The 27122-nt window shown below is 42.1% G+C and overlaps 1 protein-coding gene across 24 annotated transcripts in view; it reads right to left on the minus strand.

Moving 5' to 3' along the window:
• The window catches only part of KCNMA1 (potassium calcium-activated channel subfamily M alpha 1), a 1086632-nt gene that overhangs the window by 105282 nt on the left and 954228 nt on the right, over positions 1-27122 (minus strand). For all 24 annotated transcript variants that reach the window (XM_073596784.1, XM_073596787.1, XM_073596785.1 and 21 more), the window contains 2 exons: positions 4670-4894; positions 2923-3115 (listed from right to left, as the gene is read on the minus strand). In XM_073596784.1, the coding sequence (XP_073452885.1) occupies positions 2923-3115; positions 4670-4894 (418 nt within the window). The remainder of the gene's footprint in view (positions 1-2922; positions 3116-4669; positions 4895-27122) is intronic.

The raw sequence follows: 27122 nt of genomic DNA on the forward strand, positions 1-27122 counted from the left end.
TGGTAAGGTCAATTGCCTCCATTCCTATATAAATGAGACAAAAAGGAAGACTGAGGATTGGGACTTTAGATGAAGCATGCAGGTGTAAAAATTCAGTTATTGGAAATCAATAATATGTTACACGAGGGTAATCATGAGTAAACATAGATAACCAATACAATTCATTCAATAGATATACATACAGTAATTACAAATTGCCACATAATAATGAAGGATGAGCTCCGATGTGTTCGCACACTCCACGTGAAGAGTCCGCCAGGTAGTCGACACGGTGCTGCGCTAATCATAGGCAGTGAGACATTTCCCGATCTCTACAGCCGCACATCGGGAAAATGTCTCCCTGCCTGTGATTAGCGTAGCGCCGTGCCGACTTCCTGGCGGGCTCTGCATGTGGAGTGTGCGAACACACCGGAGTTCATCCTTAATAATAATACATATCGCACAATACAAGTAATGATTTGGTCAGGTAAAACATATAATTAGGCATAAAAACGGGGCATATAATAGCTCTATGCATTTCGTGGATTCATCCACTCTTCAGGAGCATGCACGTGGATAAATGAGTACTGTAGTATTATAAAAAGAATATCTATATGGTCTGACCCTGTCAAGGAAGAGAAATTAAAATGGAATAAGTGGGAGGTAAAGTTAACTAGGAAAGACCCCCCCCCAAGCCACTCTCAAAAGTACTTACATTATATGTATCTATGCAATGGGAAAATGCCAACATGAATCAGAGAACCCCTAGGGTTCCGGGAGCTGCGATGGACCGCCCTGCGCTACGTATTGACATCACGCTCCTAACGACGGAGCTGCTGTGCCACGTCCATGGCACCGCCACTTTCCACCGCCTTTCACATCGAGCAACCAGGTGGAGGGATGATTTTGATGACGTTTTTGGGTGGCTTGTCCACCCAGCTGCAGGTGCCTCCTCTCCACAATGCACGCCAGCGTGACGTTGGTGGGTGTGGTGGACTTGCCCTTATAGGTTCATTCTGCGGCGTTTGACTCACATGGTGGCTCCATCTGTTCACTTGGACACTTTCTGGATCACTTTGAACTCAAGTTTGCATTAGGTAATCTGATTTTCACTCTTCACTTATTATTTTACTTGGTACGTCTGGGTTTCATTTCATCTAATCCTTCTGGTGATACTGTTTCTTATGTTTAATTTATGTACTTCATTATTATGCTCCTGAAGAGTGGATGAATCCATGAAATGCATAGAGCTATTATATGCCGTGTTTTTATACCTAATTATATGTTTTACCTGACCAAATCATTATTTGTATTATGCGATACTTATTATTATGTGGCAATTTGTTATTACTGTATGTATATCTATTGAATGAATTGAATTGGTTATCTATGTTTACCCTCATGTAACATATTATTGATTTCTAATAACTTTGAATTTTTACACCTGTGTACTACAGCTAAAGTCCCAATCCTCAGTCCTCCTTGTTGTCTCATTTAGATTGGGATGGAGGCAATTGACTTTACCAGGTCACCGCCTCATTTAAAGTCCCAATGTTCTCTTTTTCTTCAGGTACATATACCATCATCAATGCCAACAGACCGCAATTTGTAAATTAAGCTTTTATAGGCAGAAGGGCACGTACAGGCAGATTAACGTACCTGTACTTTGGCTTGCACGTGCGCCGGGAGCTCCGTGAGCATGATCGCGGGTCCCGCGGACTCGATGTCCACAGGGATACCCGCGATCGTCTCATGGTGGGGAAGAACGGGGAAATGCTAATGTAAACAAGCATTTCCCCTGCCTAATGACACTGATCACAGCTCCCTGTAATCAGAAGCTGTGATCAGTGTCGTGTCATGCACAGCCCCACCCCCCCGGAGTTAGAATCACTCCCTAGGACACGCTTAACCCCTACAGTGCCACCTAGTGGTTAACCCGTTCACTGCCAGTCACATTTACACAGTAATCAATGCATTTTTAATCGCACTGATCGCTGTATAAATGTGAATGGTCCCAAAATAGCACCAAAAGTGTCTGACCTGTCCGTCATAATGTCGCAGTCGCGATAAAAATCGCTGATCGCCACCATTACTAGTAAAAAAAAAATAATAATAAAAATGCCATAAAACTATCCCCTATTTTGTAGATGCTATAACTTTTGCGCAAACCAATCAATAAACGCTTACTGCATTTTTTTTTTTTTAACCAAAAATATGTAGAATATGTATCGGCCTAAACTGAGGAAAAAAAATGTTTTATATATTTTTTGGGTATATTTATTATAGCAAAAAGTAAAATATAATGCGTTTTTTTCAAAATTGTCACTATTTTTTGTTTATAGCGCAAAAAATAAAAACCGCAGAGGTTTTTTCAAATACCACCAAAAGAAAGCTCTATTTGTGGGAAAAAAAAGGACATCAATTTTGTTTGGGAGCCACGTCGCACAACCGCGCAATTGTCAGTTAAAGCGACGCAGTGCCGAATCGCAAAAAGTGCTCTGGTCTTTGGCCAGCCAAATGGTCCGGGGCTTAAGTGGTTAAGAAATACAATATGTTTGATAGCTATTTGATTCTGATTTACTACGTGCTTCATTTTTTACAGAAAAAACAGCAATGACATTTCAGGTTGGTTGCTCCAATTCACTCCCCATTCTATGTAGCAGCTTTTTACAAACAGAAGATAGCGCTGTTAGGTAGTTATTATCCTCTTTCTTTTTGCTCTCTTTGGAGAGTAGTGGCTCTGTTATAATCACGCAGTTAACGTGGCACTTGTGCAGATCTTCTGCTGTGAATAGGCTCCAAGAGACACATCAAGCACATCAGCAAGTTAAGTAATGTCACAAGTAAATAAGCAGATCTATGTGTAGATGAATGAGGGATATTTCTTATGCCAGCTCTGCGTCTTCAGGGCTGTACTGCCAAGTGAGAGAGGGACTAGCTTACCTTGAGAGTTAGCTTGCAAGACCCCTATGCTGTCATCAAACTGCATGGATTTGATGTTGAGAGATGCCAAGATACATTCCTTGTCCTGAAGTGAAGTATCATCAATATTGTTCTGATTGGCTGACAGGATAACGCACATGTCACACAGGTTAATGTTGACAGCCCTTAGATCAGCTCGGCTTAATGGTGTGCCCTAAAGGAAAGATAAAACAAGCAGAAAGGGAGGGAAAATGTAATCATTATCAGATCATATTAACAGGGAAGTTAGTTAAATAAAGAATATCTATCTATTCTTTCCTAGCTCAAAAATATATATTTTTATTCTGTCTTATTGCCACAGTGGACATTCTAATGAACTCAAAATAGAAAAGGACTATATTGAACTGAGCACCAGAAAACTATTCAGTGCGACAATGTCACCTTGCTTCAGATGCTTGTGTGATTATACAAGGGTGGAAACAGGGTAGTCTGCAGGGGGTTTGCTGCAGCCAGCTGACTGCACCCTTCTGTTAGATATGTAATCTTACTATGACATTGAAATATTGAGGAACAAGTAGCTTGCATGAATTTAGGCATATGATTTTAACAGGAAAATTATTAACGTGAATTTAAGAAATAAATAAAAAAAAAAAAACCTAAAGACCGAATATAAATTAGGCTATGAGATATACCATATTTCAATGAATAAACATACCAATATGTGTATCAAACATAGACCATTAGAGCCCATTCACACAGGGGCAACTTTGGATCCAACTTCAAGTTGTCCCAAGTCGCCCCTAGTCGCCCCAAGTCGCGCTACATGAGAAAATCAATGTAAGTGAATGGATCCGTCTTAATGTACACTACTGCAGTCGCTCCGACTTCAGAAAGGGTTCCTGTACTACTTCAATCCGACTTCTAGGCAACTTGTACCCATTGATTTCAATGGAAGTTGCCTCCAAGTCTGATCACTGTTCATACTGAGGCAACTTTACAGGAAGCAGAAAGGAAACAGAAAGTAATTTCCTCCACTAAACAGCCAGCCCCCTCCTTCTCACACACAGCTGATAAGCTCTGATTGGCCACTTGTAAAGTTCCCTGTCCTGGAGGCGACTTCAAGTTGTGTTGTAAGTTGCCCCAAGTCGTGCTGTGATTCATACTCAAGTCGTGTCCAAGTTGCCTCCCAAAGTCACGCTGGAAGTCGTGTTGCCCCTGTGTGAATGGGCTCTTATTGATCATGTAATGGTTTGTGATAAACAATATAGTGATTAAATGAATTCCTCTTAAAATAACCTCATAGTATATGCCCAGCTAAAAAATGTTGTTCATTTGGATAGGGTTGGGAAGGGCCAGAACTCCTGTTAAGTTTTTACTGCTATCCAGTCCACTGTTGTAGAAATTTTCCCTCACTTACGGTCACAGTGACAATGGTTTTATCAGACAGGTAGAGAGGGAAATCTGCAACAGGGACACACGACAGAAATGAAAAATACTTATTTTCAGTTGAGTAGGGAGAGGATAAAACTCCTGCCAGCTTTTATTTCTGTCTGTGTTGCAAGTTTTATCCTCCCTTACTGCCTAGTGAAAAAGCTGTCAGCAGGACAGGAAGTGAGGGAAAATCTCATCACTCTATGCAAATGAAAACAAAAAAATAGCCAGACTTACAGTACATTTTAAAAAGATCGTAAGTTGTCCTAAAGATTATATTTTCTCACTTGTGGTTTAACACCCCTATGTGACCTCCATACTTTGCCTTAGTACTTACAGGCAGGATTGAAACCTTTGGGAAGTTGTGCAGCGTCTCCCATTCTCTCTTTAAGTATTCCAAGGATCCAACAAATACTATAGGTTTCAGTTCGTGATAGTGAAAGTTACTGGCTCTTAGTGGCATCACCAAATTCCGAAGCCCAATAAGCGCTGATGTTACATCTCCAAATATACAGACAACGACATGCCCACTTAGAACTGTCATGGCAGCTTCACTTCGTGTCTGTAGTAATTGATAGAACGAGAAAATCAGAAAAAAGCATACATTACCTTTTTTTTCAGGTAAACATGCAGAGGATACATTACAACATATTTACTCACAATTGTTATTGGTTTCTACCTTTTTTTATCATGAATCTCTGTTTATCTTTGATCATATGCATGGCTTTTCAAGCATATATCTATGCAAGGCCACATCACAGGACCCCTTACCTGCAGTTCTAGCAATCTGCTAGAAGTCTAAGGGTGTTTCATTAGTCAAAATATTGAGTCATGAGATTATAGCCGGCAAAACTCAGCGTTCAATTCAGTAAGCGCATTGGAATGTTATATCTCAATATACGCTCAGCGGTCATTTTGTTAGGTACTTTATTTTATTTATATAGTAGTACAATAATACCTTGGTTTGCAAGCATAATTCATTCCAGAAGCATGCTTGTAATCCAAAGCACTCTTATATCAAAGCAAATTTTCCCATTAAAAATAATGGAAACTCAGATAATTAGTTCCACAACCATTTATTTATATAAAAATGATTAAAATATGAGCAAAAGCTCATATTAATACTGTAACAGTACTGTAGTAGGAATACTGTACCTCTGTTGAAAAAAAAAAAAAAAAGAATTACAGTTTTAATGTAAAAAAAAAGAAGAATTACACTCACAATGTTACGGAGTCTGGAGCTCATCCATGTAAAGCTGCTGTGTATATTACAGTAAAGCCGCTGGTGTACAGTATACAGCGCTATATGTGGCCAGAGGTTCGGGGGCGATGGTGGCTTCCAGGGCTCCATGGAGAACTCTGAGACACTCGGGAACTGTTGACATCACTTCCGGGTGCTCCGAACGCACGTTACGCCCCAACTGGGAGTGTCTCTGGGTGTCTCCGACAGCTATACTGTACATATACACAGCGGCTTTACATGGATGAACACCAGACTCCTTAACATTGTGAGGAGTATAACTCTTTTGTTTTTATAGTAAAACTACTGTTCGTATATCAAGACAGCGCTCGTATATCAAGACAAAAAAAAAAAATGTTGCTGGTCTTTCAAAACGCTCGTATACCGCATTACTCATGAACCAAGGTATCATTGTACTATAATTATATAAAGTTTTAGCCAGTACATAGACCAAGTGACATCAGATAAATCTATCTAGTACTGGGTAGGACCCTCTTTTACTTACAAAGCACCCTATATTTGTTATAGCATAGATTAAACAAAGCACTGGAAACATTCCTTAGGGATTATAGTCTATGCCATTCCTGCAGATTTGTTGGCCATACATTTATGCTGTAATTCTGCTCAACCTTATCTCAAAGGTTCTAAGTTGAATATACCAAAATGTGAACCCCGCACATTCTGTGTGATGCACTAAAAATTGAGATTTGTCAGGTCAGACAATGTTTTTCAGTTTGAACTTGATAAATGTGTGTCATTTTTTTTCAAGCTATATATAGTATCTCACAAAAGTGAATACACCCCTCACACTTTTGTAAATATTTTATTATATCTTTTCATGTGACAACACTGAAGAAATTACACTTTGCTACAATGTAAAGTAGGGAATGTACAACTTGTATAACAGTGTACATATTCTGTACCCTCAAAATAACTCAACACACAGCCATTAATGTCTAAACCACTGGCAACAAAAGTGAGTACAAAAAATGTCCAAATTGGGCCCAATTAGCCATTTTCCCACCCCGGTGTCATGTGACTCGTTAATGTTACAAGGTTTCAGGTGTGAATGGGTGGGTGGGTAAAGTTGGTGTTATCGCTCTCAGTCTCTCATACTGGGCACTGGAAGTTCAACATGGCACCTCATGGCAAAAAACTCTGAGGATCTGAAATAAAAAATTTTGCTCTACATAAAGATGGCCTAGGCTACTGAGCTGCAGCATGGTGGCCAAGACCATATAGCGGTTTAACAGGACAGGTTGCACTCAGAACAGGCCTTGCCATGGTTGACCAAGGAAGTTGAGTGCACATGCTCATTGTCATATCCAGAGGTTTTCTTTGGGAAATAGATGTATGAGTGCTGCCAGCATTGCTGCAGAGGTTGAAGGGGTGGGCAGCCTGTCAGTGCTTAGACCATACGTTGCACACTGCATCAAATTGGTCTGCATGGCTGTTGTTCCAGAATAAAGCCTCTTCTAAAGATGATACACAAGAAAGCCCACAAACAGTTTGCTGAAGACAAGCAGACTAAGGACATGTATTACTGGAACCATGTCCTGTGGTCTGATGAGACCAAGATAAACTTATGTACTTTAGATGGTGTCAAGCGTGTGTGGCAGCAACCAGGTGAGGAGTACAAAGACAAGTGTGTCTTGCCTACAGTCAAGCATGGTGGTGGGAGTGTCATGGTCTGGGGCTGCATGAATGCTGCCGACACTGGGGAGCTACAGTTCATTGGGGGAACCATCAATGCCAACATGTACTGTGACATACTGAAGCAGAGCATGATCCCCTCCCTTCGGAGACTTGGCTGCAGGGCAGTATTCCAACATGATAACGACCCCAAACACATCTCCAAGATGACCACCACCTAGCTAAAGAAGCTGAGAGTAAAGGTGATGGACTGGCCAAGCATGTCTCCAGACCTAAACCCTATTGAGCATCTGTGAGGCATCCTCAAATGGAAGGTGGAGGGGCGCAAGGTCTCTAACATCCACCAGCTCCGTAATATTGTCCTGGAGGAGTGGAAGAGGACTCCAGTGGCAACCTGTGAAGCTCTGGTGAACTCCATGCCCAAGAGGGTTAAGACAGTGCTTGCACTTTGGGCCCAATCTGGACATTTTCACTTAGGGGCTTACTCACTTTTGTTGCCAGCGGTTTAGACATTAATGGCTGTGTGTTGAGTTATTTTGAGGGGACAGTAAATTTACACTGTTATACAAGCTATACACTCACTACTCTATGTTGTAGCAAAGTGTAATTTCTTCAGTGTTGTCACATGAAAAGATATAATAAAATATTTACAAAAATGTGAGGGGTGTACTCACTTTTGTGAGATACTGTATGTAATTATCAGTTGTGTTTTTACATGACTGTAGATGTTTTTAGCTTTACAACTTTGCTCACTGTAAACTGTAGAGACTTCATTACAATACAAACCCTTAAAGACAGAAAGGCGTGAACTGTACTAAACCAGGGGTGCCCAACCTTTTGAAGAGCGAGGGCCACTTAAGTGATTTGGTAACCGGTCGCAGGCCATATTGAAATGAAATGGTTCAGAATTTAGAATTTTATATTTTGAATAGCATAATGATTTTAAATAACAATCAGGATAATCATTTTCCATGGGACCAATCCCCATTGAATCTTTACCCACAGGATATAATAGAAGTCTATGGCTCAGTGCAGCTAACCCACAGGAAATCCACAGTGCAGTGCGCTGCACCCACGGATCAGTGTGAAAGCAGCCTACTAGTTGTTAACCTACTTAGTGTTGTTGCTACCATCCCCTCTGTTATAATAAATGCTGTGCCCCACTGTATGTGTTTTGTAAAAAATCTGCAAATACCTTATTTTCTAGCGCCGATCGGTGGTCACATGACTGGCCATCTCTCTCCTCTCCAGGCCTGACAGCAAAGCGAGCGGAGCCAAGAATCCCCCTCTGACATCAGCCAGGGGGAGGAGAGAGATGGCTGGTCACGTGACTGCTAAGTGGCGCTATAAAATAGGGTATTTATTGGTGGATTTTTTTAAAAACACATACAGTGGGGCACAGCATTTATTATAATAGAGGGGATTGTACTAACAACAATAATGTTATGATACCAGCAGGAAAGGGGGGGGCACTGGTATGAGCTGACAGGCAGTGAGGGTAGGGGGGAGAGCAGGGCTGCGGATGACGGCATCATGTGAACTGACCACATAAACTGACCACGGTGTCAGGGCTCAGCAGCCGTGATACACTGTAGTCAGTTTACAGAGGGGAGGGTATAGCCAGGCAGGATCATCCAGTTATTTCAGGTGTTACAGGGGGCCAAATGACACAGCACAAGCACTGTGCTGTATAACATGCTTTAAAGTAACAGAATCCGATATTCTTTTTTTTTAGGTTATCAAACACTTTAACCCTATTATAGGTGCTAATATGCCCATTGCAAAAGCTCTTATGCCCAGAGTATGTGTTGTTTAATACACTGACTAGACATGGGCCGAACACCCCCCTGTTCGGTTCGCAGCAGAACTCCCAAACAGGGGAAATGTTCTAACCCGAATGATGAACCCCATTGAAGTCTATGGGAGCCGAACAGGAAAAATTAAAAGTGCCCATTTTGAAGGCTTATATGCAAGTAATTGGCCATAAAAGGGATATATGGGGGTCTGGGTACTGCCCTGACCCCCATATGTATCAATAAAACATTTTTTCCTCAGGAGCAGTGGTTCTAATTATTCTTAAAGTGCAATAAAAATGAAAATTACTTTAACTATAGTGCCTGGAGGTCCCCTTAATGTGCCTGTAAAGTGGCCCATCTGTAGCATATATAGAACATTATGCAGCAAAAATGAAATTTCTAAAGAAAAAAAACACGAACCAATTCCCATTTAAATTGACTTACGGTTGCAATTGCCGGCACCTGGCTATTGAAAAAATAAAGAAAGAAAATGGCGTGGGGTCCCCCCCAGTCCATACCAGACCCTTCGGGACTAGTATGGATTCAGAGGGGAATACCACATCAAAATTTAAAGAACAAATGGCATGGGGCCTCCCCAAAATCCATACCAGACCCTTATCCGGGCTTGCAGCCTGGCAAGTCAGAAAGGGGGAGGGATAAGCGAGTGCTCCCCTCCTAACCATACCATGCCTCCAACATGAGGGGGTGGGCGCTTTGAGTCAGGGGGGCTCTGCCCCCCGTCCCAAAGCACCTTGTCCCCATGTTGATGGGGACAAGGGCCTCATCCTCATCCCCATGTGAATCGGATACATAGTACCCCTACCCAGTCACCAAAAAAAAGTTTTTGACAATTCCTTTATTAAAAAATAGTGTCCTTCGATGTAAATCCACCGTCAATCACGTTGCCCGCCAACCCAATAAACAAAAAAAAATTGCTCCCGCCTCCTGGGAGGCCTCCCGCAGAATGCCTGCTCTGCTCTTTGACAATTATATATAGATAAGGGGTGGGGCCACCTCACTACATCACCTGGTGGCACCGCTCCCTTCTGACATCACGAACAAAGGATTTACATGGAGGGACACTATTTTTTTAATTTTTACATTTTTTAATAAAGGAATTGTCAAAAATTGTCTCTTGTGTTTATTACTTTTTGACACTTTTTTGGTGAATGGGAAGGGATACTATGTACCTGATACTAATTCACATAGTGGGAGGGGGTGGGATTCTGATAAGCCCCCCACCCGCAGACCACCACAACCACTGGCCACAGTTGTGGGGATGAGGCCCTTGTCCCCATCAACATCCCCCTGCCCACAGCACCCACCCCCCATGTTGAGGGCATGTGGCCTGATATGGTTCAGGAGGGGGGGGGGCTTTCCTGACCTGCCAGGCTGCATGCCCGGATAAGGGTCTGGTAAGGATTTTGGGGACCCTACGCTGTTTTTTGGAGCGGGGTTCCCCTTCAAATCCATACCACATCCGAAGGGCCTGGTATGGACTGGGGGGGAACCCCACGCCATTTTTTTCTTTATTTTTTTACCAGCACTTTTTATTTTGTTCAGCTGTCAGCGGGGAAACCCATTGACAGCTGATGACTAATCGGTTGTTGAGGACGCTGCGGCCGGCTTCCCGACCATGCTCCTCAACAACCAGCTTACACTGCTCCCTGATTGGGAAAAGCTTGGAACAGGCAAATGTTTGAACCAAACTTATGCTTGGGCCGAACCCTTCGCCCATTTCTAACACTGACTGGCCTTTCTGCTTGCAGCTGCTGCTGGCATCATTCTCCAGGCTGCTAGAAAGGATTAGAGGCAAAGTGCACTTGGTACCACTCTGCCTGGGACAGGAGCAGGCGCTACAGAGGAAGCATTGGCTTATGCAGCTCCTGTTCCCTGCTTGTGCTGGCTCACTGCACTGATGCTCTGCGATGGTGGGTCAGCAAGCCCAGATCGCAATAAATGGTTGTGCTCTTCCCTGGTTTGAGGTCACAGGCCACATCAGAGCGCGCCACAGGTTGAGCACTCGTGTACTAAACACTAAATCTAGCAATAACAATCATTCAAGTAGTAGCTTAGCTTAGACCATTTTCCCCATTCTGTTGTATCCATAAAACAAATAACCTTATGGCCACACCTACAAGCTTTATTGTATTGGAGTGAAGCCAAAAGATTCACTTTTTGGATATTCACAAAAACAAGCAACTATACACAGTAAAGTGACTTTGAGTGTGGGAGATTTTCCCTTAGTTTATATTTGGAAAAAAAGTGATGGCAAATCTCTCAAATAGGGCCATAGTCAAAAAAACAAAATTTTTCAGTTCAGTGAGAAAGGGTAAACACATCTGAAAATGTTTTTTCACCCCCATTACTTGTATGGGTGTTACAGGAATATAAACTGAAGAAAAACCTCCCCAGTGGGGTGACAGAAATAAAAAATAAAAACTTTAACTCTTCCCCACTGCATCCAAAATGCAAAATGCTAGAGTCATTTTTTCATGTTTTCATTTAAATTATCTGTCTTTTTGAAATAATTGAAGAACTTTTAATGTACATTTTATAGAATCCCTAATTGTAGCTTGGAAGCCCAAAGGTCTTAGAATGTCGAACGAATATAAACATTCTAGGTGCTATAAGATTTTACAGAGGTTAAAGAAATAGAATATCTTGGGTTTTAACTATAAACTTAAACCAGCTCTAACATGGTACAATACATAAATAACTATGATAGACATACATACATACATTCCTTTTCCTTTCATAAGTATGTCAGTAGTCCTATCTATTTTTTACATTTATCATAAATGATAAAGACTATATCTGTTTTACAAAGCAAAGTTTAACAGTTATGAACTAACTGAATTGTTAAATGTAACCAAATATAAATATGTTTCTAGTTTCCTATGAATTAGGTTCCTGTTTAAATCAGACACTGATCAGACTGACACCAAAAGACCATCACGCAGGAACTATAAGGATTTAATAAAGGATACTTTGGCACATTAAGACGACTATTCAGTTTTAAGGGCATTTTACGGGTTAAGTTAATGTTGGATTATAGATCAATGGTACAAAAAACATTTTAAGTGTTTAAAAGTCAATTTTCAGTGAGGAATAAGGTTTAACCCTTTCAATGCCAGGTCCGTACGCCATACGGACGTACAGAAGTGCCTGTAGGTGGTCAGGTCAGTAGGGAGTACGGACCTCATTTCTCCCTCTCCTACAAGCTTATGGTCACATCAATGACCATAAGCTTATATCAGAATTGTTCAGCAGACTCTGCTGAACAATTCTATAACTCAGTGGATTACAACCCGCTAAACAGAGTTATTAACTCCTAATTTGACTGTCCCCCCCTTCCCACGCCGCCTCCCAGTCCCCTGCCTCTCTACTCCCGCCGCACCCTTCCATCTAAAACTACCCCCCATTCCCCTCTCCTATCCCCTTCACCTCCCTTATCCACCCCCAGCATTGATTACCCCCTCTCCACCCGATCCGACCCCCCCTTCAAACCCGCTCTCTGCAGCCACCATCATTAGCTGGCATCCCTTCTTTTCCACTCACGCTGGCTTCATGTGCTGCTTGGGGCTTGGGGGGGTCCCCCTGCCAGTCAGATCGCCCCCCAACTGCCCCAACACCCCCGATCCATGGCCGCGCTCTGAGCGGCATCTCTCCTTCCCCTCCCTCCGCCTGTAGCTTCTCCCTGCACAGATCTCTGTGATCTGTCAGGCTGGAGAGAGCCGCGGGGAGAGGGGGGCGGGGGGTGGTGGCTGTGAAGTTGGGGCTTGGGGGGCTTTAGTAAACATGTGTTTACTAAGCTCCCCCCTGTAGAAGAGAGAGCACATGCAGCGATCAATACTGATCACTGCTATGTGCCCACTGACAGCTGATATATTGTAACCGTGCGTGTTACAATGTATCAGCCTGTAATTTTCTGAATGAATGGAATCTCTATACAGATTCTCATTCAAGTAAAGTGCAGCAGAGTAAAGGGACTATCTTCAGTTCCTTTCTCTGTCTCAAAAAAAAGAGATATGGGGGTCTGTTTAGACCTCTGATATCTCACCAAAGACCCCCCCAAAAAAAAAAAAAAAATTGTAAAAAGTAAAATGAAAAAAAAAAATAAAAAACACAAACATAGTAAGACGCCCCAGGTCCGCCCGCACTCACCCCTCCGCAGTGATGGTCACCCCCCCACGGATACCTTAGCTTCTCCTCCTGGCCAACCCGATCCGTCCTGATCGGCCAGGAGGAGAAGCTGGAAGATGATAGATAGCGAGTATTAATTCACTATTTTCACAACTCACAAGTGGGTGGGTTCAAAATGCAATGCTATGTGCCCAAACCCAATCTTTTTCAATCCAATTAGAGCCTCAGGCTCTAATCATGTGGCTTTTAAAAAACTCATACAAACGTATGAGTCTGGCACCCTGCAGGGGAGCGGTGCCCCAGTGCCCCTAATGGACCAGCCGCTTCTGGTAAGACCCCTTTCACATGGAGCGGACTCAGAAAAAGCATATCGTCCTGCTCAGCGGGGGATCTGTTTGCTGATCCCCGCTGAGCAGGTGGATGACAGGTCCGTGTCAGCTAGGCTGATGCAGAGCGGACATGGACATAGCTTGCTATTCTCTATGGGACGGTCAGATGGAAACGGACCGCCTGTCCATTTCCATCGGATGCCATCCGATCTGATCTGCTAGATGGATGGGGAATGGAATCTCCATCGGTCTGTTTTTAGCAGACTGGATCACATGTCCATTTACATCAGTCTCTCCATAGAGAACAATGGGTGGTCTGATTGGTCCCGCCTAAAAACAGGCAGACCCTATTCGTGTGCTTGTATGAAAGGGGCCTAAGGCCTTGTTCACAAAGGGCATACACAGAGTACCTTTACAAGGATGCACGAGTGTTCCGTGCATCTTTGTGCAGACAGTCCCATTGATGTCATTTGGGATGTAGCACCTGCACGAACAGAGCCATTGCTCCCAATTTTAAATCCATGTAGGTCCGCATGCATGTCCCTGAGCTCACACTGTCTGCATTCAGGGTCATGTACCCACACCCACATGGATGTCAAATTGGGAACAGCAGCTATGCCTGTGCAGCCATTGCATCCTAATTGACTTAAATGGGACTGCCTGTACAGGGATGCACGGTACACCTGCGCATCCCTGTGTGGGTAAACATGGCCCCCCCATGGGCGTACACTTTAGTATTCCACATGGGAACGAGGCTTTAGTACTAATTTAGAAGGAATTTTGTAAGTTACGTTGTGTTTGTGTACAATATTAATGATTTTCACCATTTTGCAAAAAGGCGCAATGTAAAAATGAAAACTTGTTATTTATTAACTCCATACAGGTTAAGCTTTTATATTTAGTAGGGATTGACTTTTAAACTTTAGAACATTAAAATCCCTTTTAAAATCAGTAGCACTTTTTTTTTTTCTACTGGCCAAGAAAATGTCTAGTTTAACCACTTGCCGACCGCCTAACGCCTATATACGTGAACAGAATGGCACGGGCAGGCAAAATCACGTACCTGGACTCGATCGGACTCCCCCCCCGGTGCCAGCGGCGGTCGGCTTGTGACTGGAAGCATTCAGAGATGAGGGGGAGGCCATCCGATCGTGGCCCCCCCCCGCGATCGCTCCCAGCCAATGACAATCATCCCCTGCCTCTGTGTAGTACACAGAGGCAGAGGATGTGATGTCATCTCTCCTCGGCTCGGCAGTTTCTGTTCCGGCGCCGAGGAGAGAAGACATGTGAGTGCACCAACACACACACACAGTAGAACATGCCAGGCACACTTTACACCCCCGATCCCCCCCGTTCGCCCCCTGATCACCCCTCCCCCCCGTCACTCTGACACCAAGCAGTGTTTCTGTTTTTTTTTTTGTTTTTTTTTCTGATTACTGCATTGTGTCAGTTTGTGACAGTTAGAAGTGTTAGGGCAGTTAGTATTAGCCCCCTGTAGGTCTAGGGTAACCCCCTAACCCCCCCTAATAAAGTTTTAACCCCTTGATCACCCCCTGTCGCCAGTGTCACTAAGCGATCATTTTTCTGATCGCAGTATTAGTGTCACTGGTTACGCTAGTTAGGGAGGTAAATATTTAGGTTCGCCGTCAGCGCCTTATAGCGACAGGGACCCCCATATACTTCCTAATAAACATTTTAATCCCTTGATTGCCCCCTAGTTAACCCTTTCACCACTGATCACCGTATAACCGTTACGGGTGACGCTGGTTAGTTCGTTTATTTTTTATAGTGTCAGGGCACCCGCCGTTTATTACCTAATAAAAGGTTTAGCCCCCTGATCGCCCGGCGGTGATATGCGTCACCCCCGGCAGCGTCAGATTAGCGCCGGTACCGCTAACACCCACGCACGCAGCATACGCCTCCCTTAGTGGTATAGTATCTGAACGCATCAATATCTGATGCGATCAGATCTATACTAGCGTCCCCAGCAGTTTAGGGTTCCCAAAAACACAGTGTTAGCGGGATCAGCCCAGATACCTGCTAGCACCTGCGTTTTGCCCCTCCGCCCGGCCCAGCCCAGCCCACCCAAGTGCAGTATCGATCGATCACTGTCACTTACAAAACACTAAACGCAGAACTGCAGCGTTCGCAGAGTCAGGCCTGATCCCTGCGATCGCTAACAGTTTTCTTGGTAGCGTTTTGGTGAACTGGCAAGCACCAGCCCCAGGCAGCGTCAGATTAGCCCCAGTACCGCTAACACCCACGCACGCAGCATACGCCTCCCTTAGTGGTATAGTATCTGAACGGATCAATATCTGATCAGATCTATACTGGCGTCCCCAGCAGTTTAGGGTTCCCAAAAACGCAGTGTTAGCGGGATCAGCCCAGATACCTGCTAGCACCTGCGTTTTGCCCCTCCGCCCGGCCCAGCCCAGCCCACCCAAGTGCAGTATCGATCGATCACTGTCACTTACAAAACACTAAACGCATAACTGCAGCATTCGCAGAGTCAGGCCTGATCCCTGCGATCGCTAACAGTTTTTTTGGTAGCGTTTTGGTGAACTGGCAAGCACCAGCGGCCTAGTACACCCCGGTCGTAGTCAAACCAGCACTGCAGTAACGCTTGGTGACGTGGCGAGTCCCATAAGTGCAGTTCAAGCTGGTGAGGTGGCAAGCACAAGTAGTGTCCCGCTACCACCAAGAAGACAAACAGGCCCGTCGTGCCCATAATGCCCTTCCTGCTGTATTCGCCAATCCTAATTGGGAACCCACCGCTTCTGCAGCGCCCGTACTTCCCCCATTCACATCCCCAACCAAATGCAGTCGGCTGCATGAGAGGCATTTTCTTTATGTCCTCCCGAGTACCCCTACCCAACAAACCCCCTCAAAAAAGATGTCATGTCTGCAGCAAGCGAGGATATAGGCGTGATACCCGCTATTATTGTCCCTCCTGTCCTGACAATCCTGGTCTTTGCATTGGTGAATGTTTTGAACGCTACCATTCACTAGTTGAGTATTAGTGTAGGGTACAGCACTGCACAGACTAGGACACACTTTCCCAGGGTCTCCCAAGATGCCATCGCATTTTGAGAGACCCGAACCTGGAACCGGTTACAGTTATAAAAGTTACAGTTACAAAAAAAAGTGTAAAAAAAAAAAAAAAAAAAAGAAACACAAACAAAAATATAAAAAAAAAAAAATAGTTGTCGTTTTATTGTTCTCTCTATTGTTCTGCTCTTTTTTACTGTATTCTATTCTGCAATGTTTTATTGTTATTATGTTTTATCATGTTTGCTTTTCAGGTATGCAATTTTTTTATACTTTACCGTTTACTGTGCTTTATTGTTAACCATTTTTTTGTCTTCAGGTACGCCATTCACGACTTTGAGTGGTTATACCAGAATGATGCCTGTAGGTTTAGGTATCATCTTGGTATCATTCTTTTCAGCCAGCGGTCGGCTTTCATGTAAAAGCAATCCTAGCGGCTAATTAGCCTCTAGACTGCTTTTACAAGCAGTGGGAGGGAATGCCCCCCCCACCATCTTCCGTGTTTATCTCTGGCTCTCCTGTCTCAACAGGGAACCTGAGAATGCAGCCGGTGATTCAGCCAGCTGACCATAGAGCTGATCAGAGACCAGAGTGGCTCCAAACATCTCTATGGCCTAAGAAACCGGAAGCTACAAGCGTTTTATGACTTAGATTTCGCCGGATGTAAACAGCGCCATTGGGAAATTGGGAAAGCATTTTATCACACCGATCTTGGTGTGGTCAGATGCTTTGAGGGCAGAGGAGAAATCTAGGGTCTAATACCCCAATTTTTTCAAAAAAGAGTACCTGTCACTACCTATTGCTACCATAGGGGATATTTACATTCCCTGAGATAACAATAAAAATGATTTAAAAAAAAAAATGAAAGGAACAGTTTAAAAATAAGATAAAAAAGCAAAAAAAAATAAATAAAAAAAAAAAAAGCACCCCTGTCCCCCCTGCTCTCGCGCTAAGGCGAACACAAGCGTCGGTCTGGTGTCAAATGTAAACAACAATTGCACCATGCATGTGAGGTATCACCGCGAAGGTCAGATCGAGGGCAGTAAGTTTAGCAGTAGACCTCCTCTGTAAATCTAAAGTGGTAACCTGTAAAGGCTTTTAAAAATGTATTTAGTTTGTCACCACTGCACGTTTGAGTGCAATTTTAAAGCATGTCATGTTTGGTATCCATGAACTCGGCCTAAGATCATCTTTTTTATTTCATCAAACATTTGGGCAATATAGTGTGTTTTAGTGCATTAAAATTTAAAAAAGTGTGTTTTTTCCCCCAAAAATTGAAAAATCGCTGCGCAAATACTGTGTGAAAAAAAAAAATGAAACACCCACCATTTTAATCTGTAGGGCATTTGCTTTAAAAAAATATATAATGTGTGGGGGTTCAAAGTAATTTTCTTGCAAAAAAAAATAATTTTTTCATGTAATCAAAAAGTGTCAGAAAGGGCTTGGTCTTCAAGTGGTTAGAAGAGTGGGTGATGTGTGACATAAGCTTCTAAATGTTGTGCATAAAATGCCAGGACAGTTCAAACCCCCCCCCCCCCCAAATGACCCCATTTTGGAAAGTAGACACCCCAAGCTATTTGCTGAGAGGCATGTCGAGTCCATGGAATATTTTATATTGTGACACAAGTTGCGGGAAAGAGACAATTTTTTTTTTTTTTGCACAAAGTTGTCACTAAATGATATATTGCTCAAACATGCCATGGGAATATGTGAAATTACACCCCAAAATACATTCTGTTGCTTCTCCTGAGTATGGGGATACCACATGTGTGGGACTTTTTAGGAGCCTAGCCGCGCACGGGACCCCGAAAACCAAGCACCGCCTTCAGGCTTTCTAAGGGCGTACATTTTTTATTTCACTCTTCACTGCCTATCACAGTTTCGGAGGCCATGGAATGCCCAGGTGGCAAAACCCGCCCCAAATGACCCCATTTTGGAAAGTAGACACCCCAAGCTATTTGCTGAGCAGTATAGTGAGTATTTTGCAGACCTCACTTTTTGTCACAAAGTTTTGAAAATTGAAAAAAGAAAAAAAAATGTTTTTCTTGTCTTTCTTCATTTTCAAAAACAAATGAGAGCTGCAAAATACTCACTATGCCTCTCAGCAAATAGCTTGGGGTGTCTACTTTCCAAAATGGGGTCATTTGGGGGGGTTGTGCCACCTGGGCATTCCATGGCCTCCGAAACTGTGATAGGCAGTGAAGAGTGAAATCAAAAATTTACACCCTTAGAAATCCTGAAGGCGGTGATTGGTTTCCGGGGCCCCGTACGAGGCTAGGCTCCTAAAAAGTCCCACACATGTGGTATCCCCATACTCAGGAGAAGCAGCTAAATGTATTTTGGGGTGCAATTCCACATATGCCCATGGCCTGTGTGAGCAATATATCATTTAGTGACAACTTTGTGCAAAAAAAAAAAAATTGTCACTTTCCCGCAACTTGTGTCAAAATATAAAATATTCCATGGATTCAACATGCCTCTCAGCAAATAGCTTGGGGTGTCTACTTTCCAAAATGGGGTCATTTGGGGGGGGGTTGTGCCATCTTGGCATTTTATGGCCTTCAAAACTGTGATAGGAAGTGAGGAGTGAAATCAAAAATTTATGCCCTTAGAAATCCTGAAGGCGGTGCTTGGTTTTCGGGGGCCCCGTACGCGGCTAGGCTCCCAAAAAGTCCTAAACATGTGGTATCTCCGTACTCAGGAGAAGCAGCAGAATGTATTTTGGGGTGTAATTCCACATATGCCCATGGCATGTTTGAGCAATATATCATTTAGTGACAACTTTGTGCAAAAAAAAAAAAAAAAAAAATAAGTGTTACTTTCCCGCAACTTGTGTTAAAATATAAAATATTCCATGGACTCAACATGCCTCTCAGCAAATAGCTTAGGGTGTCTACTTTCCAAAATGGGGTCATTTGGGGGGGTTTATGCCATCTGGGCATTTTATGGCCTTCAAAACTGTGATAGGTAGTGAGGAGTAAATCAAAAATTTACGCCCTTAGAAATCCTGAAGGCAGTGATTGGTTTTCGGGGCCCCGTACGCGGCTAGGCTCCCAAAAAGTCCCACACATGTGGTATCCCCATACTCAGGAGAAGCAGCTAAATGTATTTTGGGGTGCAATTCCACATATGCCCATGGCCTGTGTGAGCAATATATCATTTAGTGACAACTTTTTGTAATTTTTTTTTTTGTCATTATTCAATCACTTGGGACAAAAAAAATGAATATTCAATGGGCTCAACATACCTCTCAGCAATTTCCTTGGGGTGTCTACTTTCCAAAATGGGGTCATTTGTGGGGGTTTTGTACTGCCCTGCCACCTCAAGAAATGACATAGGCAGTCATAAATTAAAGGCTGTGTAAATTCCAGAAAATTTACCCTAGTTTGTAGGCGCTATAACTTTTGCGCAAACCAATAAATATACACTTATTGACATTTTTTTTACCAAAGACATGTGGCCGAATACATTTTGGCCTAAATGTATGACTAAAATTGAGTTTATTGGATTTTTTTTAGAACAAAAAGTAGAAAATATCATTTTTTTTCAAAATTTTCGGTCTTTTTCCGTGTATAGCGCAAAAAATAAAAACAGCAGAGGTGATCAAATACCATCAAAAGAAAGCTCTATTTGTGGGAAGAAAAGGACACAAATTTCGTTTGGGTACAGCATTGCATAACTGCGCAATTAGCAGTTAAAGCAACGCAGTGCCAAATTGTAAAAAGTGCTCTGGTCAGGAAGGGGGTAAATCCTTCCGGGGCTGAAGTGGTTAAGGAGTCTTTTCAAATTCTGAAAGCTGTAAGTGAAAAATAAAAACCTCCAGATTGTTAGAGAAATATTTGGGTACGTTCAATTTTCACCATTTTGCAAAAAAAAAAAAAATAAAAAAAAAAAAATTACAAATATTTGTTATTTATTAACTCCATACAGGTTAAGCTTTTATATTTAATAGGGATTTAGCAGGAATTTTGTAAAATTAGCTGTGTTTTTATCTGCTAATAATGCTTTTGGTGTATTTTTTGCCAATGTATTGGTTCGATAAACATTTGCTCAAATACCGCATTAAAACAGTAGCACCTTCTTTTTATTCTAGAGGTCATATGCTTTCAGAAAATATGGTTTTGGGGGTATTTCACAAATTCTGAAAGCTGTAAGGGAAAAATTAAAACCTTCAGATTTTTTGAGAAATTTGGATATTTACATTTTTGCCTACATTTGAGTTTCACCATTTCGCAAAAAGGCGCAATTTAAAAGTTACAAATATGTGTTATTTATTCACGCAATGCAGGTAAAGCTTTTATATTTAATAGGAATTTTGTAAAATTTGCTGTGTTTTTATCTGCAAAAAGATGGTTTTAGTGTATTTTTTGAAAATATATTGGTTCGATAAACATTTGTGCAAATACCGCGGGGTCTAAAAAAATCAGTAGCACCTTCTTTTAATTCTACTTATCATGCGGTTTTAGAAAATAGATGGTTTGGGGGGTCTTTCACAAATTCTGAAAGCTATAAGTGAAAAATAAAAAACAAAGGAAAAATTGCAAAAATGGTCTGGCCACCTGAGTGCACAAAATAGAGCACAGGGCCTGGCAGTGAAAGGGTTAAATCAGTATTAAACCCAAAAGAAAACATTTATTATATTGCAGCTCATCAATTTTTAGATCAGGTGGATGCAATAGTTTTCTTTGGTAATCTTGGGGCCCCGCCTATTTTTATAGGGGGCTTCCAGATTCCAATAAGCCCCCTGCCTGCAGACTCCTGCAACCACTGGGCCAGGGTTGTGGGCAAGAGGCCCTTGTCCTCATGAACATGGGAACGAGATGCTTTACCAGGGGGGTCCCTCAACAAAATACCCCCACCCCATGTTGAGGGCATGCAGCCTGGTATAGTTCATAATGGGTGGGGGGAGTACATGTGCGTTCCCCCCCTTTTTCCTGGCCTGCCATGCTGAATGTTCAGATAAGGGTCTGGTATGGATTTCTGGGTGGGCCCATGCCATTTTTTTAACCACTTGCAGAACGCCCATCGTCATTATACTGCAGCTATTTGAAGTAGAATACCGTTGATATGGCAGCAGATGGCTGCCATAACTCCAGTATCCTCAACGGTGCACCTCCTCTTTCAGATAAAGGTGATTCCCACTGCAGATTCGCCACAAGATCACTTTTATTGGGCCCCCTCGCTCCGGTCGCCTCTGGTAGCGGTGGAGACGCTCACATCCTCCCTGAGGCTCAATGCCGAGTGAGAGAAAAATGGCTCCCGCTCGGCTCCATACCATTGGATGACAGAAGCGACGTCAAAGGGGAATTTTATTTTTATTTTTTGCAAAAAAGAAGACTTTTTTTTATTGCATTTAAGTGTAAATGTGAGATCTGAGGTCTTTTGACCCCAGATCTCACATTTAAGAGGTCCTGTCAACAAGGGATGTTTACATGTAATAGGAATAAAAGTGACCCAAATATTTTTTTTGTAAAAAAAGGACAGCGTAAAAATAAAAGTAAAATAAATAAGAAAAAGAAAAATTGAAAGCGCCCTGTCCCGCTGAGCTTGCGCACAGAAGCGAACTTATGTTGCGGGCGCAACGTAAGTTGCGCCTGCATATGAAAACGGTGTTCAAACCACACGTGAGGTATCGCCACGATCGTTAGAGTGAAAGCAATAATTCTTGCCCTAGACCCAACTCTTGGCCCTAAACCTAACTCAAAACTGGTAACCTACGGGCGCAATTTTAAAGCATGACATGTTGGGTATCAATTTACTCGGCATAATATCTTTCACAATATAAAAAAAAATGGGCTAACTTTACTTTTGTCTAATTTTTTTTTTTCAAATATGATTTTATTAAATTTTTTTCAGGAATGAATTGTATATACATACTATAACAATGTTTACAGAATGGGAGATCATAGTCTCCTAAAATAATAAGCATATATTACCAAAGAAACTTAACATATATTACAATTATACATACAAACTCAAAAATCTAACTATCCCCTTATCTCACTGCTACAGTAATCTAAGTTCCTGCTTCTTATCACCTTATGTGACAAAGCACCTCTGCTTCATTCCGTATACTTTAACTTAAAAAACAAATCTAGATAGAGGACAAGAGGAGATATAACATAAAACATAAAAAAAGGGGGGGGGGAGAGGGGAAAGGGAAAAGGGAAGGGAAGTTTTAGAGAGGCGGGAAGAGAAAAAATAAATAAATAGGGAAAGGATTCCGAAAATGGCGCTTAGTATCGCATCTGATGTCTCTTTGATCGCACATCCATCATATCTCTTAACTCAGACTCATATCCGCGTTTCCCAGCCCTAAGAGGGAGCTACCTTCTTCTGAATTAATAAACAAATTCCAAGAGGTCCATGTCTTTTTATATATCTCCTGTCTATCAGTTGCTGTCAATATCAGGTCCTCCATCTTTCTAATGTTTTCCACCTTCCTCAGCCATAATGCTGTGGTCGGTGGATTCTGCTGTTTCCACATCAAAGGTATACATGATTTAGCTGCATTTAGTAAATGACATAGGACAGATTTTGTATGTTTTCGTTGGTATAGTGGTAATATGTAATAAAAAAAAAACGACGGGTCATTTGGGATTTGAAAATTAGTAAATTTCTGGGCAATCGTTTGAACCATTGCCCAGTAAGAAGTCAACTTAGGGCACGTCCAAAATATATGCAGAATTGTCCCTTTATCTGTACCACATCACCAGCAATGCTTTGACGCATCTGGAAAGATAGCATGAAGTCGATTAGGTGTCATATACCATCTTGTAAATATCTTATAATTGGTTTCCTGTATTTTGGTACAGATTGAAGATTTATAGGAAAGCTCAATCATATTATGAATTTGTAAATCAGTAAATGTGTCATGCAAATCTGTACTCCATTCAACACACAGGCCAGTTCTGGTTGCTCCCTAGGAGAGTTAAGTGACTTATACATCTCCAAGAGGACATGAGACAATGGTTCTTTTCCCGAGCAATGCTCCTCAAATTTAGTCAGTTGTCTAGTATATGCCTGCGGGTCTGGTATAGTCTGAAGGAAATAATATAATTGAGCTGCATTCCAGAACGCAAGTTGGTAGGGGCCCCCCGGGGTCAGTCAGCTCCTCCATATTAGGCCATCTATCTCCCATCACAAATTGTGATGCAATAGTTCGCTCAGTCTCCCTTAGAGTCAAAAATTGCGTGGTTGAAAGGCCTGGTATAAATTTGGGGTTCCCAATTATCGGGGTCAATGGAGATGTCGTTTGTTCCGCGGATGTAATAGCGTGTAGGCATTGTTTCAAAGTATTCCCTATCAAGGGATGAGATTTTAAATCCGGCGGCACAAAATCCCAGCACCACAGCGCCCTCCTCAAAGGTATTGGGGATTGGCACTGTTCTACTTGCACCCACAACTTCAGGTCACTATGGCATTGCCAATCAATTACTCTACCAAGTTGAACTGCTTGATAATATCTCCTGACATCTGGCAACGCCAAGCCACCATATTGTTTTGGTAAGGTTAATAAGAGACCACGTCTTTCACGCACCTTATGTGCCCAGACAAACCTTGTAAACAATGCCTGCACTTGTTTAAAATAAGAAAGCTGTATCTGTATCGGTAGGGCCTGAAATAAGTATAAAAACGTCGGCAGAATGCACATCTTATTAAATTACACCTACCGATCCAAGAATGTAAATTAGCGTGCCACTTATCTAAAAGCAGTCTGGACTCTGTAAGTAATAGTGGAAAATTAAGCTCATAAGCACGGGTTAAATCTGCTGCCATTTTTTGTGCCTAAATAATGCAGGGCAAGTATAGGCCACTTAAAGTGGAAGCATCCTCGGATTTGTATAAGAGTTCGTACTGGCAGTGCAGCCCCCATCGCCTCTGATTTAGAAAAATTGATTTTCAAGTTTGATAAGGCACCATAGAAATCAAATTGTTTAAGGAGATTTGGTAAGGATACTGCCGGATTCGTTAAAGAAAATAATAGATCATCGGCATAAGCCGAGACCTTATGTTGTGTACTACACACTGTCACTCCTTGTATATCCTGATTTAGCCTGATCATGGAAAGAAAAGGTTCCAAGGTAAGGGCATATAAAAGAGGGGACAGTGGGCATCCTGCCTTGTACCATTCCCAATTATAAAAGACTCAGTGCACCCCATTAACCTTAACCTGTGCGGTTGGATTTAAATATATCTTGGCTATCTGGTTCATCATCACCTCCCCAAGTCCAATATGTCTGCGTATGGACAGCATAAATGGCCAACTTACTCGGTCAAATGCTTTCTCAGCATCTGTATTTAAAAAGACACATGGAGTTTTTGTGGACTTGGTCACGGGAAGTAGGTTCAGCACTTTAGAAGTGCTGTCCCTCGCTTCATGTGTTGGGATAAATCCAACCTGATCTAAGTGGATTAATTTTTGTAAGTGGTTTGACAGTCGGGTAACCAAGATTTTAGTATAGCGCTTAAGGTCTACATTCAAAAGTGAGATAGGCCTATATCTACCGCACAAGGTAGGGTCCTTACCTTCTTTATATATCACATCAATGTGGGCTCCTTTCATAGACCCTAATGCTTGTTGAAGTTCCAACAATGTTATTGGGGTATCTAGTTCCATATATATCTCATGGGCTAAGGACGGCATTTGAGATGTTTGAATATATTTATTTATAGCAGATCGAGGCGGTATAGGTAATGCTAGAACATATAGGTGTGAATAAAATTCTTTAAATTCCTGGGAGATATGCATTGGTAAATTTACTTTTTGGCCATTCCCATTGACAATTTGGGGGATATACAGTATGTTGACAGTTTATGTTCTCTCACTTTTCTTGCCAATACTTTCCCACATTTATCACCCAATTCGTAGTTCACCCTACGGCAAAACTAACGCTGCTTTTGCCTTGTATTGAAGCAAGTCGGTAATTTGCTTCCTCAGTACCGCCAAGTCTGTTTCTAGAGTCTTATTAGGAGCATGTTTATGACTATATTCCACAATAGCTTAAGTAATACAGTAAGCTGTTTCGTTCGTTCTCGTTTAACACGAGCCCCATGCTTAATAAAAACACCTCTAAGAACTGACTTATGTGCTTCCCATAAAATTCCTGGGTCACAATTTGGTAGGTCATTTGGTCATCTGTAAAAGACTTTCCTTAAGTCACCAGTAGCGATGTCTAGATGTCTGAGCTCCTGTCAGATCATAAGTCAGGAATACAGGGGCATGGTCTGACTACTTTTGTCTAATTTTTTAATTAAAAAAGTGAGTGTATTTTTTAAAAAAAAATTGCGCTTGTAAGACTGCTGCGCAAATACGGTATGACAAAGTATTGCAACAAATACCATTTTATTCTTTAGGGTGTCTGAAAAAATATATATATAATGTTTGGGGGTTCTAAGTAATTTTCTAGCAAAAACAAAGTTTTTTTTCTACAGCTTACCTGTAAAATCCTTTTCTTGGAGTACATCACAGGACACAGAGCCGGTTATTATATTAATAACTACTTGGGTTATATGCCACCTATAGGTGAATGGACACTGGTAGATCAATCAAACAGGAATTCATCCCCTATATAACCCCTTCTACATAGGAAGCACATCAGTTTTGTAAACCCGAAAAGAAAAATACTGCGCTATCCCTTAGGTAAAATAATCCATAGTGTAATACAGTAAAAACTCTTTAATTAAATAAAAGAATAACACTTACAGTGTGTGCAGTAAAAATCGCTTTAAAAATCACTAAGTGCCGGCCGGCTTCAGCTGCTGCCTGTTCCTTCCGGGTTCAGCGTGGTGTGGTGGTGACGTCAGCACGCCGCTCCTCCCTACGCCGTTTCGACAAAGCTGTCGTCTTCCTGGGGTACGGGCGGCGTGCTAACACACCACCTATATGGGAAACGATCACAAACAAGGGAACGCCCCCCTCTGAGATCAGGGCGTCCGAGGCCACCGCCGCCATTTTTAATTTGGGCAATCGGGACTTGTGTGTTACTAATTAAAATGTAGTTGATTTCAGGGCAAAAGCAAACATCAGCCAAGTGAGCTTATACTCTGTATTGTAGCCAATAATATGCAAGCCATAATGATGCCCTGGATGTCACTGGGACTGTAGGAATCAGATCAGATTATAACAAATCCGAAACTGATTAACAAGAAAAATAAAAAATAAAAAATAAAGAATAAAAATAAGATCACAAGCGTGCAAGGGCACCCAAGTGGCCTAATAGTATTGATGGCTCTAGCTAAAAAGATTGGTGATTTTACCATTAAGTTAAAAAAAATCCTCACATAGAATAACCTATTAGAGTAAGGTGTAGAACAATGTAGACACGGGGGTCACACCATCCCTGTAAATATTAGACAATATATTGCTGTCTATTCCAAGTAAGGAATATGTATTATAATTGAAAAAAAATTAGAAGAAAAATTAATAACAGGATAGCCCTTGGGACCATCTAGGTGACGAAAAATGAACACGTCAGAAAACATTGCAATGCATTGCAATGCCAAACACCACAGTGGCTCACATGCACCTGACACCACTGACCATCGGGAGATGTGGACACCGCCTGATCCCTGAAC

The sequence above is a fragment of the Aquarana catesbeiana genome, linkage group LG08 (assembly GCF_042186555.1).
Source record: "Aquarana catesbeiana isolate 2022-GZ linkage group LG08, ASM4218655v1, whole genome shotgun sequence".
NCBI classification, from domain to species: Eukaryota; Metazoa; Chordata; class Amphibia; order Anura; family Ranidae; genus Aquarana; species Aquarana catesbeiana.